Source organism: Parasteatoda tepidariorum, chromosome 2, assembly GCF_043381705.1.
Source record: "Parasteatoda tepidariorum isolate YZ-2023 chromosome 2, CAS_Ptep_4.0, whole genome shotgun sequence".
NCBI classification, from domain to species: domain Eukaryota; kingdom Metazoa; phylum Arthropoda; class Arachnida; order Araneae; family Theridiidae; genus Parasteatoda; species Parasteatoda tepidariorum.
The window spans coordinates 18,839,899-18,860,852 of NC_092205.1; the positions used below are offsets into that span (position 1 = coordinate 18,839,899).

General features: G+C 32.6%; 1 protein-coding gene across 2 annotated transcripts in view; it reads left to right on the forward strand.

Annotated features, from left to right (window-relative positions):
- The first annotated feature begins 2,932 nt into the window (after nt 1–2,932).
- Nucleotides 2,933–20,954, forward strand: part of LOC107448291 (VIP36-like protein) — a 21,647-nt gene continuing 3,625 nt past the window's right edge. The window contains exons 1-8 of one of the 2 annotated variants that reach the window (XM_043045204.2): nt 2,965–3,170; nt 7,757–7,872; nt 9,798–9,915; nt 13,033–13,115; nt 14,912–15,073; nt 16,641–16,758; nt 17,759–17,811; nt 20,264–20,321. In XM_043045204.2, coding sequence (XP_042901138.1) covers nt 3,062–3,170; nt 7,757–7,872; nt 9,798–9,915; nt 13,033–13,115; nt 14,912–15,073; nt 16,641–16,758; nt 17,759–17,811; nt 20,264–20,321 — 817 coding nt within the window. In that variant the 5' untranslated portion in view covers nt 2,965–3,061. Of the gene's footprint in view, nt 3,171–7,756; nt 7,873–9,797; nt 9,916–13,032; nt 13,116–14,911; nt 15,074–16,640; nt 16,759–17,758; nt 17,812–20,263; nt 20,322–20,954 lie in introns of both variants that reach the window. The other variant, XM_071177235.1, reaches the window with a different exon arrangement.

Sequence of the window (20,954 nt, forward strand, 5' to 3'; positions counted from 1 at the left end):
TCGTTAAAGTGATTTCTGTGCTCTATGCAAAACATTTGCATATAGATTTTATTACAATTGTTTTTTTTATTTATTTTGCATAAAAAGTCACCTTTTTAGAGTTTAATACAGCTGTTTTAAAAAACATTTTTTCCCTTTGTACTTTATGTTATGTTACACTTACTATTTTAGAGTAATCAGATGTTTATTTGCTGACCTCATTTTGTTAAGAAACTACAGTTCTCTTCTAGAATTGTATTTTATTTTAGAAAATGAAAGGATAAAAAAAAAAGGTTTTTTAAATCAAGAACGACACAAGTAGAAATAATTTCGGAATATATTCGGAAATCAATATCTAAAGTGCTCATTGTATTGTTACGATTTGAATCATTTTTTTCATGAAAGATTCTTGGATTTTGAGTGACATTTTTGAAAGAAAATGTCACTCAAAATCCAAGAATCAGCTCAAATCCAAAGGTTTATGACACAATTTTAAAATATGACGTAGGTAAAAATTATTTATGTCATAAAAATAAAGGTTTCGAGGTGCAAATTTAAAAAATTGAATTTCTTAGATATACCGATTTTATGTTAAAAAGTTTAGTCACTTATGATTGAAAGATTTTCATAATTTAAGTGACACAAGTGAAAAAAGTTACTGCTTGAAATCGAAACCAAATTTAATGTCACAGTTTTGCAAGAACAGGAAAAATGACATAAGAAGTTGTTTTCTCTATGTATATTTCTGAAACTAATTTCTGAAATGTTAATCTTTCTGAAATTCTTTTCTGAAGTGTTCATTTTAATAAAAATTCTTAATTTTAAAATTTTATTTTTGATAAAAGAACAAACTCAAAAGCAAAGTTTATGGTACCTATTTGAAAATCATATTCGTAGAAGCTTATTTTTTTCTCAAAATGGAAGTTATCGTAATATCAATTTGCAAAATTAAATTAAAAGTGTGTTTTGCATCGTTTCAGTTCTCGCTGCGCTTGTAAAATCAGGGGCGGATCTACTTAAGGGCTTTTTGGGCTGCAGCCCAGGGCCCCGTGGATACAAAGGGCCCCAGTCCCCACTGAAAACAATCGGTGATATTTTGAATTTAAAAAAATATCTAATATTTAAAAAAAAAATATTATAAGGTTGGCAACCCTGAGATCAATCAACCCATGCATGTGCGCGTCTATCGAACGGAACGGGGAATTACCCGTCGCTNGAATTTCAAGCTATGTCATAGTTTCTTAAATTCGCCTTTTGAATCATATCAATTTTTTGAAACGCTCATTTCAAACTATATCTTATTTTCTTAAATTTGTATTTTGAATCATTTCCATCTTTTGGAACGCGCATTTCAAACTAAGTCTTATTTTCTTAAATTTGTATTTTGAATCATTTCCATTTTTTGAAACGCGCATTTCAAACTATGTTTTATTTTCTTAAATTCGCATTTTGAGTCATATCCATTTTTTGGAACGCGCATTTTAAACTTTGTCTGTTTTCTTAAATTTGCATTTAAGAGTCATATCCATTTTTTCAAATGCGTATTTTAAATTACGTCTATTTTTAATATCCTAAAATAAAAAGATCAATGAAGTATCTTATTTTTAAAAGAAAACATTACTTACTGACTTACCATTTTCTTTTATTTATTTATTTAATTTTCATTTTCATCTATTAAAGACGAAGTGTACATAATTTTATGGTTGGTCGTTAAAGTGATTTCTGTGCTCTATGCAAAACATTTACAAAAAGATTTTATTACAATTGTTTTTTTTTATTTATTTTGCATAAAAAGTCACTTTTTTAGAGTTTAATACAGCTATTTTGAAAAACATTTTTTCTCTTTGTACTTTATGTTATGTTACACTTACTATTTTAGAGTAATCAGATGTTTATTTGCTGACCCCATTTTGTTAAGAAACTGCAGTTCTCTTCTAGAATTGTATTTTATTTTAGAAAATGAAAGGATAAAAAAAAAAAGGTTTTTTAAATCAAGAACGACATAAGTAGAAATAATTCAAAATAATTTCGGAATATATTCGGAAATCAATATCTAAAGTGCTCATAGTATTGTTACGATTTGAATCATTTTTTTCATGAAAGATTCTTGGATTTTGAGTGACATTTTTGAAAGAAAATGTCACTCAAAATCCAAGAATCAGCTGAAATCCAAAGGTTTATGACACAATTTTAAAATATGACGTAGGTAAAAAATATTTTTGTCATAAAAATAAAGGTTTTGTGGTGCAAATTTCAAAAACTAAATTTCTTAAATGTACCGATTTTATGTTAAAAATTTTAGTCACTTATGCATGAAATTTTTTCATAATTTAAGTGACACAAGTGAAAAAAGTTACTGCTCGAAATCGAAACCAAATTGAATGTCACAGTTTTGCAAGAGCAGGAAAAATGACATAAGAAGTTGTTTTCTCTATATCTGAAACTAATTTCTGAAATGTTCCTTTTAATAAATATTCTAAAATTCTTTTCTAAAATGTTCATTTTAATAAAAATTCTTAATTTTAAAATTTCATTTTCGATGAAAGAATAAATTTAAATGCAAAGTTTATACCATTTTGAAAATGCTATTCGTACCATTTAAGTTACCATTTTGAAAATGATATTCGTACCATTTTAGGTATCATTTTGAAAATGATATTCGTGGAAGCTTAATTTTTTCTCAAAATGGAAGTTATCGTATCACCAATTAGCAAAATTAAATTCAAAAATGTGTCTTGCATCATTTCAGTTCTCACCGCGCTTGTAAAATGTATAAAACCTAACAAATAACTGAAGAATGACATGGAAGTAGCATATTAAACGTTAAATGTTGTTTATTTCTTACGCTTATAGAGAATTTGAAAATTAGCCATAAAATGAATTCCCGCCTTGGCGGTGAAAGTCTTAACTAAACAACGTCGAATTGCCTTCACGAAATAAAGCTGTGTACACAGGTTGAAAAAAAATTAGCCGCGTGCTCATCTCCCTTAGAAGCCACTTGCTTGTAATTCATGCCAAATCACCGGTACACGTTTCATATTTTCTCTCGCTCTTTGGATAAGTGATTTAAAGAAAAAAGAAAATGTGGTTCTCCCCTAAGATAATCACTATTTTATCAGTGACTATAACTTTTTCCTTTACTAATGCCATTGTCGTGAGACAAGAGAATTCATTGTACGGACCATTCGAAGGTAAATCTTATAAATTTTTAAGTAAATACAATGCCATTTGTCATAATATATCATTGCTATGTACAGTGCCATAAAGTAAAGTACAGTTCATTTGATCTCCCAGAGCTATTCGATCGATTTCGCTTAAGTTTTGTATTTTGATACGTAAAATTGCATTCTTTAAAAAAAGTGTAAAAAAATTGTTTATCTTACAATTCAAAAATTTGACTATTGTTTCATAAAATAAATATTTAATTATTGTTTCATAAAATAAAAGTATAAAATATTTACTAAAAGTTATATTTTTTAATGGAACTATCTTTGGATAAACGAAATTTGTAATTGTGTTCAAAAAACTTTCAATTCGCTAGTAAAATTACGAAACTTTGGACCCTTCGCCGGACCAAACTATTAGTACCATATTTCCAAGATTGCCGCTACCCCCTATATTACAGAGGCCACAAATCGGAATCCATCGAAAAAAGGTATGTTTATTCAGAGGAATTATGTTTTTTTTTTCTGTGCGTCTCATTTCCTAACTTAAAATTTCGTCTGAACTAATTAATTAGCATATTCGAAGTCACCTCCTAGAACTTTTAAGATTAAGTCCTAGAACGTGAAGATACGATCATTAGATCAAAAGTTATTCAGGGTGATCCGTGTTTTATTTTGTACATCGTACGCATCTAGATATTGTTTTAAAAAGTAAAAAATATTACACAAAAATAATTTTCAGCACGTTTTTGAAGATAACTAAATACATTCAAATGCTTAAAAATTTTATATTCAAGCAGGAAATCTTCACTGCGAGATGGTGATGGTCGCGTAAGAGATAATTTTAAATCGACTCAGCAAACAAACGGGTTTTACTTACATTTTAATAGCAATAAGTATTAGCAGTAGTAGTAGTATTCCATTTACGTCACTCTGTGGCTACGCAATGGACTAGTGTAAACGGTTAGGGAAACATCCCTGAGAATGATCTGAAGTAATGACATCATAATTTTGATCCTCTGATCCCCGATTCGATTGCCCGACGACCTATTCGCGGAGTTCAGAACTTTACGGTAGAACAGTTTAACGTGGACAGATACCTTGCTCCCTCGGTCCTTTAGCAGAATGATCAAAGTGGTCACACAGACCGCAACTTGACTCCGGTGATCTACTGGGAACCATGTCTTACGATCTATGGGGCAGTGTTTTTTTTTAATCTACCCAAATGTAGTACTGATAAAACATTTCAGTAAAATGAGTAGAAAATAATTCAGATATAATCCAAATTCTGTTAGATAAGGTGGTCTTTCTAACCGTCGGATGGTAGATTAATAAGGGCACCTATGCTTAACTCATTAATGCTCAGCTACAAAAAGTTTTTGTTACTAACAATGCAAATATGATGTGTCTAAGAAAAATATATGCATATGAAAATCACATAGGGGAAGAAAGTGGTAGTCCATATCTGTCTACATAAAATCGATATTTTTTGTTACCTACCAATATAGCAGAAGAAAATCATCATTACTTCAAATCAAAATATATATACCTAAATTATTTATTTAATTAATTAGTTTTTGCAAAACAAATTCTAAAAATGAGAAACTTTGGTTACTACTTTTCTCTTCTTTAATAAAAGGACTGTCCTTTTAAATGATACTTATCTAGAAAGTTGACTTAAATGAAGAGACAGCGCAGGCTATTGCAATGGGCCTCATTAAAATTTCTAAATCCTTTGAGTTGAAAAGCTGCTGGTAAAAATGGTTTAATGAACTATATATACACAAACGGCAATTGTTTGATAAATCTGGCTGTTCAAATAAAAATATTAATATTGTATAAAATTAAAAGAAAAAAAACTAGTTGTTTCAGCTTTTTCTAAGTTTTATTTTTATTATTTGTAACATGCTCTTAGTGTTTCAGTATATATATAAAGGGTTGGCTGCCAGTTATAAGAAAAATTTAAACTGTGGTATACAATGAATGTGTACAGAGCAAACAAACGATTACCCAATGTCGTTTTCATTGCTTAAACAACTCTAAAGAAATCATAACTTTAATAAGTCACTTTTACTTGACATTGTAAACACTACCCAAAAACAACAATATATAAATTAAGAAATATGTTACCGAATATTTTACTACTATTAAAATAGTAGACAAAAGGAAAATAACTCATAAATTAAAAATAAGAAAAATTGGTAACATCCATTTTATGATTCAATAACTGCCTGAGTTTTTTTGCCGCACCCTGAAAATTTTCAAAATTAGTATTCCCGGAAAATTTTCAAAACTATTCGCGAATTTCGGTCTTTTTCTCCCGCTACAAATTGCAACTTTAAGTTTAATAGCTTGTTGATATTTAATATCTTGTATTAATTAATTTTTGCGAATTCAATAATTTTTAAGTTTTTAAAATTTGCTTCATTCTGTTAAGTTTTGTAAAGAATATGATTTGGTTTGGGAACAATAGTTATAAAATACCTTCCTGATCATTCGATATATTCTAAAGACAGTAACGTATGTAGAATTCAGTGCGCTGCCCTGCAAGATTTATGCGTCCTATATTAGACTTACCTGCCACAAGTCCTGGGTTCGATCCTCGGGCCGGGCAAGGTTGACTCAGCCTTTCATCTCTTCAGTGGGTCGATAAATGAGTACCAAGCATGCTTGGGAACTAAACACTGGGGTTTTGCTTTTGGCTGACCACCTAACTGGAACATCTGCTCCTGCACCCCAGAGCCCAAGGTCAAGAAAACTGCACAGTAGAGATGGGCACAGTAGGCCTTGGCCCTCTATGAGCTGTCGCACCACTGAGTTAAGTTTAGTTTTATTAGACTAACCATAAAAAATTCAAAATTATAATACGAAACAAAAACACTGTGGTGAAGCGATATTTATTTATTTATAATAAATTATTTTATTTTAATTATAGAAAATAAAAATAGTATTTGAGATGAAAAGATAGAATTAAGGTACTAAATTGAATGCAGAAATCAATTTTTTTGTTAACAATAGGACATATTTTAACATAAATCGCTATCTTATAGTAATTATATTCAACATTTAGTTAAGGATTATTATTATTTATAAAGAAAAATAGTTTGAATAATTGAAAAATATTTTGAATTCAAATCTGCGTAACTTTGAATTCTACTTGCTTTTTCTTGAATTTGCTAAAACGCCGTGTATCATCTCTTCCAGACAGACTTTCACTTACTGTTCACTGAAATTATGTTAAAAAACGAGACGATCTAACGAATTACTACTGAAGAAATTGGGAGTAAATAATCAAAATCTCCTTGATAGTAAAAAAGAGGCAACCAAGAGTTGAAAAACGATAATTGGAAGTTTTATCACAGAAAGCGTAACTGGCTTTGATATTTATCAACTAGTATATCTCATTGTGGAATCAACGGATTTTAAAAAGCATTTTCGTCCATCCCTTTTAAATATTATTTGACGCCCTTTACTATGCATGCTTCTGTGACTTCATTTTGTCAAGGACTCTAAAAATGCATATTAAGAACGCACGTTATGAAATAATATCTTATCAATCTATTTGAGTATCTTTTTATTATTTTACAATGCCCACCTGTGTTAACATCCGTCAATTCAAGCATAAACAGGGCGATTTTGTTGGCCTCTCTTTCAGGGGCACCATATTAGGTCGGCCAACGTCGCTCCCACAGTGAGAACAGATAGTACAGAGAAGGAAAGAACATCCATGCCTTGCCCGGGATTCGAACCCAGAACCTTTCTGATGCGAGGACAGTTCCCTGCCCCCAACACCGGCCGGTCGTCTATTTGTGTATTTTTAATTTTCTAATTCAAACTAGCAGGAATATTATAATAGAGAAGCGCGTAGAAAAGTGTTGACTCACGTTTTAAATCACTGGATTAACCATGTCTAGCGAAGCCTTTTACCTTTATACCTTTTGGAGGCGGCTGGTACAGCAGTTGTATTCTAAGTTAATAAAGTAATAGTGTTATGAAAGTTTACATATGAGATAAGTTAACATATGAGAGGCAAATATTGATTTTTTGCGATACCATATTTGTTTCATATTTAAAGAAAGTATAACATATGATATCAAAGTATAACATATGATAACATGTCTCTTAGACATCAAATGCTTTTATACAAAAAAAAAACCCTAAAAAAAGCAGTCTGGGTACAACTGTTGTTCAAGTCATTTGCAAGAAGTTAATATCGATCAAGAACTTTCAAAAAGGAATATGCAGTTCATGCGTATTTAAAATTCAGAAAATTACCCTCATTCCTAAATACAGCGAATTCTATCTAATATAGCCTTAATTTATGTTCACATTTTCTCAGCATTATCCCGTGGTGTTTTAAGCAGATGTCCAGTATTAATGTTATAAGTATACAATTCAAGTATACAATTATAATAAGTATACAATTCAATTTCACGGTTAAAAGAACAAAGGCTTAATGTAATGAAACTCGTTGCAAATATATACTTATAGTACGAAGCTTACAAATAAAATTCGTGAATATGGAAGTAGAGCAATCAATTTGAATCGATTTAATAGTGAATAGTTTACGATATTGCTATTTCAGACATAAACACAGCGTTTGAATTTTTCAGCCGGAGCACCAAATGTAGCTCATTGGGATTTAACAGGATCTGCTGAATTGGCTCAAACCTTCGTTCGTCTCACCCCTGATGAAACAGGAAAACAAGGAAGCGTTTGGAATACTTACGTAAGTTATTACTAGATATATACTTTGATTATAGTAGCAATTTTATTCTTACTGCAATCAAATTACAGTTTGATGTAGACATTTGAATTAACTAGCCGGTTGATTTGTTTATTTTTGAGAGAACGAGGACCGAGGTGTGTCATAAAAATCCCTCAGAATCTTGTGAGGGGTTTTGGTTGAAAGAGGAGAGGGAGTAAAAGGTGAAAATAAACTTAAATATTGAGAAAAGAAAGCGATATAACCGATGTAGTTTTTACACTGAATCGAATAAAATCAAACACAAGTGTCAACAGAATAATCGTTTTAGAATCAGCTAGTAATCGGTATTCACGCATCTAACATTGCTATCTAGACAATTGTTTTAACTGTGCATTAAATTAGACCAAACAGGAGTCAACGGAACTAATTAGTTTCAAGGATATTTATGCATAATTATTTAATAATATTTTGCATGAATTAAATTTTTATAACTTTTAAACAATGTGGTTTGTGTAAAATACACCGAAGAGCCATTACATTAGGACCACCCTCCATCTATAACAGTGGGCTCGCTCAGGTTTTCATGGTTTCTCGCCCAGGAACAATGTTTTAATGGGGCACATTAGAACCCATAATCCTTTTAGAACAATCCCTGACGTCTGTAAGCTACTTGAACATAGTTGTAGACCAGGTTCACCCATTCATGGCAACAGTTTTTTCTGCGGGGGATGGTGTTTACCAACAGGATAATGCACCATGTTATAAGGGTCGAATCGTCATGGATTGGTTCGAGGAACATTCCAGTGACTTTCAAGTCATGTCTTGGCCCCCAAATTCACCTGACCTTAATCCAATAGAGCATTTGTGGTCCTACTTGGAAAACCAAATTCGTGCTGCCACGCTACCCCCTCGCAATGTGAGGGAATTGCAGGACCAGTTGGTGAGCGCTTGGTACCAGATACCTCAGACTACCTATCAGCACCTTGTGGAATTAATGCCACACGGCGGGTGCTAGCAGTTTTTAGGGCTAAAGGTGGTACTACATGTTATTAGCAGGGTGGTATAATGTAATGGCTCTTCGGTACATATACAATAAACAATACCTCACTCGTTTAGATTGTAATTTGAAAAGTACTTAAAAGAACGAGTCAAAATTAGTGCTTTTTGACATAACTATAAATTTTGCAACTTCTAAGGTATAAAGTGGAGAGGTAATCGCAAAGCGATGTGCTATTGTTAGCGATAATTCGAATAATATAATATATTATTTAAAATTATGTCGTAATTTTAATAGATAAAAATATTTTGAATTAAAAGTTATAAAAAAATAATCGTAAAAAAAACAGTTTAAAATGTTCAGATATTATTTTATTAAAAAAATTAACTTGATTATGACAAAAATTAATTATTAAAATAAAAACTAATAAAATAAACTAATTTATTAAAATAAAATAAATTTAAAAATCAGTAATTTTTCATTTAAAAAGTATTAGTTTCATAAAATATTTTCATACATTTTCTCTTTTATAATATCCTACCAATTCCTTCTGATTTATGTTTTCATACATAAAATTATTTTAAAACTACATTGAAAAACATCCTCTTAGACTGCTTGAAACCCACTCAGCTTCAGGCCGATGGTTACCAGCTTGTCTAAGAAGTAAAGGCGTGCGTATTATCAAATCACTGTGTCAAATTCAAGAAATTATAAACCCCAAAACCCCAGGTTCACAACGGGGTGTACAAGTGTTACTTTACTTCTCATAACACAAATGTAAAATATAAAAGAAATGCAAGAAAATATTTAAAGAAATTCTTTTATTGGTTTCGTGAATCACAGTCGACAAATCAATTAGACCTTTTGTTTGATATGACTAATAAATACAATGACAATAAACATGAGTGTTTTTATAAACATATTTTGTATTGTATGCATTTTTTTACAGCCAGTTCTGCAGCATGATTGGGAACTTCATATGCAGTTTCACATTCATGGCAAAAATGTAAAACATGGTCAAGGAAATGGATTGGCCATTTGGTACACAAGAGACATATTACAAGGAGGTAATATTTCATTTTATTCATTTTCATAATCAAATGAGCATTTAACTAAGTCAGTAATATTGAAATTTAAGGTCTCCAAATCGGCGACATTTTGTCATTTTCTCCACAATTTCTCCTGATATTTAATTTTTAGCTGTTATGCACGGTGAATTTTATCAACTTAAAGGAAGGTTTTGTACATCATAAGGAATGAGAATTGCACAGCAAGCAACCCATGGCCGGAAATATCATCGTATGCCGCTAAGGGTTCTTTCTTATCATGAATTGGTTGCTGGCATACATTTAAGCAGCTACTTTTATTTCTCTAAATTTTAAATTATCTAATAATTTTTTTTCCATTTAAATTCTCACAGAAATAGCTTTTCTATTGTAGTCTATTGGTTTGCCAACCAAATTGGCGAGCTCTGGCACTTAGTCGCCAAATTAATAATACTACAATAAAACAGCTGATTCCGAGCCTATTCGAATGCAATGTTTTTCACTCATGATGAGAAAACATTAAATTAAAATAATTCATACAAATAAAAGCAACAGTTCCAATGTGCGCGAACAGCCAGTTCATAATAGAGAAGTATCACCAGTATCGTATGATGATATTTTCTATCATGAGTTGCTATTCACTTCTCAATCATTATAATGTGCTCAATTTCTCCATCAAGTATGTGACCTCTGTGCAGAAACACCACGTTAAAAAGTACAGAAAGTGACTGCTTTAACAATGCTTGTGAAGTGGTTTTAGAAGTCTTGCATAATGGTTAAGCCAAATTTCGTAGAATGGAACTATGGTCTGGGGCTGTTTCTCATGGTTTGTACTAGATCCTTTGGTCTAAGGTTCAATGTAAACACTTACTGCACTATTAAGAATGACAGCGAGCTTTCTATGTTGTAGCAGTCTTACGGATTGGACCCATGTTGCTTACAAGACGACAACGCTAGCTGTAATGTTGCCCGGTCCTCCATGGATTGGTATGATTGCAATGAATCAAATCAGCTTCTCTGCCCATAGCATATAGTTTAGGAAGAACGAAATGATTCCACATTGTTCTGCATTATAATTGCAGTTAAGTTGGAATGGTACTATGTTTGAATACACACAGAAATTCTCCCCTAACAACGTATAAGAACAACACAAATAATATAGTTAACATATATATAGACTATTGTTTCGGCAAGTATCCATCAATGCGGTACCACAGAATATGGCTTTTCTGTGTTGGAGCTGATGATGGTATACTGATAGGAATGCCAAAACTGTCAAGTCACGGTGACACAGGTGACAGGTTCGGATCCCAGCGAAGGCTGGTTGATACAAATTCTGCTCCAGGCTCGCATCAATCACAGTGCTAACTTAAAATATCCTCAGTGGTTGATAGATCATGGGTTAGAATCATCATGCCGTCAGGCTAATCGTATGAATTTTTGTGGTTTTTCTCTAAATGAAACGCAAATGCGGCTAGTTCCATCAAGAAGTTCTCCGTGAATGCTAGTTCGCCCCAATGTTTAATCCAGAAGCTCCTTAGTCTTTTTGGCATGTTCGAAATTATGAGACTACGGAGTTGAACGTTGATAGTCGTAAACATATACACACACAAAGAAAAAAAAAAGGTCTGCTGCTGTTTATTGCAGGTTATAAACAAAATAACAAAACGATCGTCTGTCTCTGTTAACTATATTTCGCGTACTCTTATAAGTTATTGCTCTTCTATATGGTTTTGACCATAAATGTGGTTTAAAACCATTGCTTGACTATTCGAACATTATTTGATGTTAAAAAAAATTTTCGTACTCGAAAAAAAAAATTCTTTTTCGATTTCATTCCATTTTAGAAAATGCTGCTTAGAATTTAATTTCTATTTCTAAAAAAAAAGAAAAAGGAAAAAGAAAAGGAAAAAAAGCACACACACAATTTGTTCTATTTCCTTTATTTACTAAATTTCTTACCTTAATTGTTTAATATTTATATAATATTAGTAACAGTTAGAAATGATGAATTTTGCATCTTAAATAATGATTAAAAAATTGCTTCTGTGAATCTTACTTTCTGGTTTTGTAATTTTGATTTATGTTATAATTTTCTTTTCAGTGAGCAGCCGTTAGAAATGTGGAAATTATTACATTTCCAATCCATCTAAATAATAAAATATAAAAAAAGTTTTAACATTTTTAATAGCAAAAATAAATTTAAAAAAAAGAAAAGAAATGGTCATTACTAAATTTTATTCTCAAATATCGCAGGCGTAGGGCCACCAAAAGTCCTAAGAATGCAGAGCACCGAGAAAATGCATCGCTTACTCCACCCTTGCCACTGCTCTGATATGTTGCTTCTTTCCTTAACTTTATTCATCATTTCATTTATTATTGCAATATTTTGTAGGTAGTTTATTTACGTTGCACTAGAGCTGCGCAATGGGCTATTGGCGACGGTCAAGGAATCGTCCCTGAAGATAATTCGAAGACACGCTATCTCAATTTTATGAGGCCATTTCCTCAATTTAGACATAGACCTGAAGGGGCAGGAAATTTTCTTCTGATCCCTATACCCATGGTACTGCTCAGTGACCGACCACGTGACTTTCGATCCCACAGATTTTACGAGCACATATATTGCGTGTACTCAGTGGATCTTAACGGAACCGCGGGGACCACTGGGCAAAATTTTTCAAAAATTTATTTCATAAAAGGTGATGGTCCCGCAGTGTACTGGTCGTTAAGACATGGTTCCCAGCAGATCACCGAAGTCAAGCATCACTGGCTGCGGTCAGTGTGCGGGTGGGTGACCACTTGGATCAGTCTGCGAAAGGAACGAGGGTGTGCGGTATTGGTCCTCGTTGAACTGTTCTACCGCAAAGTACTCGACTTCGCGTGCAGGTCGACGAGCTACCGAAGCGGTGTTGCCATCCCCTCTGCAGAGGATCAAAATTGCGATGGCATGTCTTCAATAGAAGTTCNCGGGGGTGCCATCCCCTCTGCAGAGGATCAAAATTGTGATGGCATGTCTTCGGATCATCCTCAGGGAATGTTTCCCAGACCGTCGCCTATAGCCCATTGTGCAGCTCTAGTGCGACGTAAATGAACAACAACAACATAAAAGTTGATGAGTAATTATTTTGATTTCAGGTCCCGTGTTTGGCAATATGGATCATTTCAGCGGATTGGGAATATTTATTGACAATACAGATGATTACCTCAGACCACACAACGTGAGTTTGATATTTTTGAACTATCTCCTAGTCCTTCATTTTATATTGTTAGATGGTCAAGCCATATTTGTGACAGTAAATGTCCTTGTAGCTTTTTAACTTCAAACCAAACTAAGAAAAGGAAGAAAATTTTGAGTCTCGTATTTTTTTCCAGACAACTAATGTAGCATAGGTGCAACCCTTAATGCTCAACTACGTATCTTTGTTATTTTAAACCCAACTCAAAAGACAAGATGACGTTTGGGTCAATTCGTGGATGGCCTTTTGAATGTAACTAACTCCTATTACAGTTTTAAGAACAAAAATTAACACAAAAACATTTCATGGTCTAACCCGGGGTTCAGAAAAATGGTCGATATGGGCCCCGGTAGTCGATATAGTATAATTCGAGGTCGATGAACGAATACCGATGCAATTCAATTGCAAATTTATCGACAGTAACGCATTATACATAATTTTAGTTTTGAATGTCATTTACAATTATAATATGTTTTGTAACAGTAAATTCATCGCAGTTACAAGTAAAGATAACGTCTAAAAGTAAAATACTTATTATCTTGTTCAAACGTGAATATTCACGTTCTACAGGTTATTGGAAAATGTTTGCACTGTCACTCCCTCCTTATAACCCTCTCTCTAACCAAAAGATAGTTGCCTTATGCTAACTGGTTTACCGTGATTCTAAAATTTGTTCGAATAGTTATCTCCTCAATGAAGAACTCCTTTACCTATATCGATTTCATCTATGGAAATTAATCTCGATATCTAATTCGAACTTTAACAATTTAGTTGTTTTACCCTATTATCCGAGAAATCATTCCTTGAATGGCGAAGATTGATTTCCCATCTTTCCTTTAAATTTGAGTTTAAAATCAATTTTTTTAAAATCCATAAACAAATTTAAAGATCCTTATTACAGATATTAATAGCTGGAGTATTTCATGTAAATGTGGTCTTGCTTATATTGGACAAATGAAACACATCCTTAAACTTCGACTTAAAGAACAAGAAAAATATGTCCAAAATCAGGACATTTACCGATCTTCCATTTGCCCTGTATAGTTGGAATTTTAATCGCAAGTTTAAGTTTTCTTCTGCTAAAATCATTCAGCACTGCTCCTCATCAACCGAACTCGATTTCTAGGAATCATTCCACACTTTGAAAAATTCTAATAATAATAATTTTTACTTAGAGACATGTGGTTTAAAAGAAAGTAAACTAACTCCGAAATGTGATAAAATATTTTTTTTTGAAAGAAATTCAACACATTCAGCGTTTTAGTTATTTCCAATTAGTACGTGAAATATGATAAGTTTTAATTTTTAGCAATTTTCGCATATTGCAAGGTAATTTTAGGGTATATTTCTTTCGTCCATATGTCTCTAGAATGATAAAATGTTTATGTGCTATAAGACTGTTTAACAGGTTACTTGAATCTAATACCATTCTTGAGATTGTTTCATTGTAATTAAAAGCTCCAATCAATGAAGGTAAGCACAACTATATTTTTACACAGACAATCGCTTTGTAAAGATATACAAACAAAAAAGAATAATTTCAATATGTCTTCTAAGTGATAAAATTATATCGAATGTTGTCCAAGGAAGATTTATAGGTCAAGAAGTTTCTTTAAATTTCGATATACATCTGTGTAAATCGAAATCTAAGGAAAGAATTTGAAAAGACATACCAACTGGTTACCAAAAGCGACAAATAGCGGATAAAAGTATTATTATTTTTTTAAATTCCAATTTCTACTGTTCTAACTCTTGTGTTCTTTCCTTTGATGTTACAGCACAGACATCCTTACATATCGGCCATGGTAAACAATGGAAGCCAGCCCTATGAACATAATGAAGATGGCACTGTACACCAGGTTGGGGGTTGTCACGCCCCCACCAGAAATCTCGAATGGCCCACTAAAATAGCCGTCTCATACATCAACTCAATCCTCACGGTGAGTGTTAAGAAATGCTCATTGGGAATTTAATTATTGCTCATAATAAGTTTAAGTTATGCTCATAAAGAAGTTAAATAATGCCTATAGTAAATTTCATGAATGCTCAATGTAAGTGAAAGTTATGATATTGAAGAGTTAACGTAATGATAGTAGTAAAATTCATTAATGCTCACTGTGAATGTAAGTTATGCTCATGGATAATTTAAACTCGAATGTCCATATAAATGACAATAATTGAGTTACTAGTTTTTATCTTTTTGGGAGAAAAAAAATACAAAATAGAAAGTGAATATTTTTACGGTTAATGGGTTAGCACAAAATTACTTATTTTGATGCATGCATTATGATGAAAATATAATAATTAGAGACTTTTTAAAAATTAATAAATAATAGCTTTGACAGAAATTACTAGGTCATGGGTCTAAAATTCTACTAAGGAGAAAAGTTTCAATTTGAATTAAGGTGCAATTTATTAACTATCATTTTTTTATTTAACCACATTTTTTTACAAAATAGTGGTTGTATGAAGAAAAAAAATTTCCGTATGCTTTTTATCATGGTAGTGAGTTCGATCCTGACAGCAGATAAAATAAACGGGTGTATATGCAGCAAGGTGCACGCTAAATCTGTCATGGCAGAACGTCCTTTCGTTGAATGTGGCATGGAAGTTCGGAGAAAGGGGTGTCAATTTTTAAGCAAAAACTGAAGAAAACTATTTCTATATTAATTAAGGTAAGTGCTACTTACCCCGTTCTCCAGGACTGCCACATTTTGGAGGGTAATAAACATCAATTTTCTCAGTCATAAAAGACTCTAACATGTTTATAGACAATCACTTTAATAATAACGGAATTAGAAAACACAAACAAAAAAAAAGGATTAACAATTAAAGTTCAATTATTTACGGAGCTAAACATGCTTGTTCTCAGATCGAGATATTAACATCAACTGGTGGCGCTGTGGGCGCACCAAAACAACATGCGCAGAAGACAGTTATAGTGGGAATTCTCGACAAGGGGTATCAGCTCAGGAGCTGTCCACGCCGTCTAGGGTCAAAATTACATAGCATTACTAACATGTCATTTAAAAATACAGCCCTAAAAATGGGACTATGTGCTTAGCTGTTGGGTGATGATAATAAAAGTACTTTCGTACTTACAGATTATAAATGCATTTTTCTTTTAAACCTTGTGCTGTTCTAATTTCCCCTTTTTTTGCTATTACAAAATTAACTTTTATTTTAAATTGCAATATTATATCTAAAGTAAAAATTCGATATTAGTACTTATACATTCCATTGGATTGAAGAAGGGGTACTAGCTCAGGTGTAGTCTACATCGTTTGACAGGGTCAAATTAACGTGGCATTCGTAACTTAGCCGTTAAAAGATAGAACCTCGGAAAAAGGAATAGAACTAAGGAGTTAGCAATGATTAGGTAATATGTATGACTAAATTCATTGTCTTTTAACAGTACCATATATGTCTCAGAAGTTCAACATATGTTTGTAAATTATGCTCAAATAATCGCTTAAAGTAAATAAATCATAAATGAATCATTTTTAGGTTTTCCTTGACGTAGAAGGCAAGGAACAATGGATTCAGTGCTTCAGAACAGAAGGAATCTATCTTCCTACACACTACTTTTTTGGTGTCAGTGCTGGTACAGGAGAAGCAACATCCGGTACAGTACTCAAATTATTTCAATTAAATTGATTCTCTGATTTTGTTTCTTAAAAATTATAGATAGAACAAAAGCAAACTTAAAACACATGCTTATTCTGATGGAGTTTATTTATGGTGCTTAAGCTCGGCCGCCAAGGAAAATAAAAAAGCCTCAGTTTACACTTGAAGCAATGCGATGATTTAAAACTAAAAATATAATCATGCCGTGAAGAATTATCTGGGCTTGAGAACAGACAAATAACTTAGATATTTTAAAAGTTATTAAACTTTTTTAGAATCAATTTGGCAACATTTTCCCACCTGGATGCAAATTATCAAAATCACTGTTGTATTCTCAGTCTTCGCAAATTTTTATGAGCCCAGGAAATGCAACATTGGAGTAAGTTTTTAAATATTAAAAAATTAGACCACAAAGGCTTTTCATTTTCGCAAAACTGTAACTTTTCTCCATATTGACGTTTTGCGCCATTTTCAAAATAAGAGTAGATAGCACTGGCTTCAGATAGACTAAACCTGACCTAACAGTCATACGTTACAATTGCTAACTCTCAGCAGTTATAAACATAGCATATTATTCGCAAAAAAGCACCATTGCATATTACGCTGGAGGCTTCGAAGAACAACCTTAAAGAGTTTATTAGAGAAATAATGACAAGTCATGAGAAAAAGTAGATAAATTATTTTTCTAATATTTGAAAAGGGAAAAAAAATCTGTAATTTGAAGAGTACTTTTAGGTTCTACTTACAAGTAATTATGTTTTAATTTTATTTTTCAATTAAGGATAGTATAAACAAAGATATTAACTTTAGAAAATTCCTTATCAATTGTGGAAAGTTTCATTCCAAATTTTTAAAAAATCGAAACAAGTAATATTTCTAGTTCTATTTCATTTTACAGTTCCAGTTTTAAAATTATTTTGACGCTCTGAGAACATAAACATATTAGAATGAAGTGTAATTAAAAAACTTAAAACAATATTCTATTACTTTTATTTCAGATAATCATGATATAGTGTACATAACAGGTCTCGACATGAATCAACCGGAAGTGGTATGTTATTTGCAGTTACATAAACAATTTTCGGAATTAATCAAGAATTGATAAAAATTATACTTAGTCAATTAGATTTAGTTATTAAAATGCATACGTAGAAGGTCTTATATAATCATTTAGTTTTTAAACAATGTACGTATCATGAAGTCATATAATAACGACTTCATGATACAAAATTTGTACGAAAAGTTATGTCAGTGACTTTACTGTGATGCAAATACACGTCTCAGCGTACTAAGACCACCTTGAATCGGAATTAGCATCGAATCGCTGTTTCACTTCATTGGGTGACTAGTCACTTATCCACTGAGGCTCTGACATCAAACAATTAACCGGTGTAGCGTTACACAGTCTTTCAGGAAATGAACTTAACGAGTTTTTTCATCCTATGAATAAACTAATGTTTTTTTAATCCCCGCATATTTTTGTGAAGAAAATATACTTAGAAAGAACTCTCCTAGCCACAAGGTCGTCTGCTGCTTTGCAAGCAAGAAGCGGCGCATTTGAAAGAGGGAAGCTTCTCTCGCCTCTGATTCCCTTTCTCTCGTCTACCCAAAACAAAACCTGTCAAATATCGACCCAACACCTCTATTTGAATTAGTTAAACCTCACAACTATAGTCACTGCCCTAGAAGAATGACGAGGGAAGTTCTTTCCATAGACAGACTATCCATACCATAGCACGCTCGAACCAGTTGGCATTGGGTGTGGCAAAGTCGTCTTCAATCAACACCTCCTAGAAAAGAGAAGGCTTCGGCACGGGTTGTCATAGACAAGAAATTTGATTCTTTAGTATTTCAAATGTAAATGACGTATTTCCCATCATTGCGCAGCTTAATAGCCCGAACTAAGTGACATCTTTCTCATTTTTAATCCACTGCGCAGTTTAAGTTCGTTACATCGGACAACTAAATTGATCCGTGCTGAGGTTTTCTTTCTTCTAGGAGGTATTGCAACAACCTACACGGGAGTACAAGCAGGGCCTGATTACCGCCTAGGCCCAATAGGCATGAGCCTAGGGTCCACAATTTCTGGCTGGCCTCAAAAATTAGTAAAATGTTTAATGAAAGGTGGGCTAGCTTTGTGTTGGTTTAAGGACTAAATAAAAAAAAAATAATTACGGCTTACACTAAAAAATAATTCAGCTAATCAGTGGCTTTTAGCAAAAAACACTGATATCGATTGTTTCTGGTCACCAAACTATTTTTATTTTGACATAACGCTGTTTTGTTGTTTTATATTTTGCTTTAATTTATAGATATCTAAACTTTATCTTAGAAAAATAATCTTCAATTGTCTGCTTTTAAATTGTCTTAGAATGTTTCTCTTGAATCATGCAGTTCAATCGATTCTTTTTCATTGTTAGGACTATTCTTCAGTAATTTAATTTCAAAATATTTTGTAAGGGGTCCGGAAAATTGGGTTGGCCTTGGGCCTGAATTTGTGTTGATCGGTCCCTGAGTACAAAGCCCTGAAGCAACCTACACAAGCATGGTTGGGAAACTCTTTTCTCATCTGCCGTTTATGCGTCGCTCGAGCAAAGGATGTGCACTAAGTTTTATGTAAAACTCAGACAGCTGAAGCTTTCTAACAACATAACGATGTCTTTTGTGGATGATTTCTTATCGGAAGTCAAGAACATTTTTCAAAGTCTGTGAAGAAGTCAGCGATGAAGCTGATAGGCTATCAAAGCCAAAAATCTGATAAGTGTCATTGAACTCTTTCAGACTTCAAACATTTGAAAAAGTACCATTCATGAGATTGTGGCGGACCATCTGTAATTGTGAAAAAAGTCCCAGAAAAGCTTTCCATTTCAGACGCAGTTCTCGTGCTTAGAAATTACTTTGAAAATTCCGCACCCGGCTTACACCCACCACAGTCCTGATGTAAAATATCCTCAGTGGTAGACGGATCATGGGTTAGAGTCCCCTTGCCGTCAGGTTAACCGTGGAAGGTTTTTCTCTCCATGCGGGTCAGTTCCATCAAAAAGTCTTCCACTAAGGCAAATTTCTCCCAATACTTGATCCAGAAATTCCCTTGTCTTCTGGATTGGGTTCAGAATTACAAGATTAATAGTTGAACGTTAGTAGTCGTAAACCCAAAAATTGGGTCTGCTGTTCAACGGCGGTTATTATATAAAATAAAATCACCTTGAAAGAACATTATTTTAGGATTGATGAAAGGGAAGAAAAAGCTTGCAAAAGACTAAAAGTTCCAGCTAAAGCCTACCACGACGCTTAGAAACTTTTCTGCTAGCGATATATAGAGTCAAGAGCTGCTTATTTCGAAACCTTTTAATGCGTTATAACGATAGGATCAATAAATGTTTTTTAATAAACTTACTAGCATTACATTTCATACAAAACTATTGAATTTATGTCAAATATAGAAACTATGTAGAACATGAGTTTTTTTCTTTGTAAAGTAATTGTATTTTCCTTTTTCATAGCAATGGGAAGACAGAAGCTTCATCATACCATTCGCAGAGAACGTATTAGTACACCCAAGTAAGTGTTCATTGAAATCAATATTTCACAAACAAAGAGAAATACTGCCTGTATTTCTCTTTCCCGCTTATTTCAGATAACATATAAAGGTTGTTCAGTAATGACCACCCTTAATAGGTATTTTCTTAAATCCGAATCAAAAATGAAAAAAAACAACAACAATCAATTGCGGGTCGCAAATTAATACTTAAGCGAAAATAAACGCTATCATAATCTGACAAATTACAGTAATGGAAAGAGAATGTAATAAATAAGGCCCGGATTTTGATGACATTTGCATTTTTGGGCATTCTTTGTCCTTTAGAGTATTTTTTGAGATTTATAGGGCATTTTCTTTAAAATTTTGGGGCGTATTTTGCATTTTAAAGCATTTTTTAAATTTTTTGTTAAATTTTTCTAATTTTCATTATTTTTTATTATTACACTGGCTTCCAAACAATGAAGAAAATTTCTAGGATATTAAAAGGGGAAGCAACATCTTTTCAAATTGAAGAAGAATTGTCAGTAAGTGTGACCGTCCTTTTCAAGTACGCACCAATAACATCAGTAGACGTTGATAGAAGCTTCTCCTGGTATAAAAATTTGCTTTCAGACAAGAGACGCTCGTTTACATTTCAAAATATTAAAAAAAAA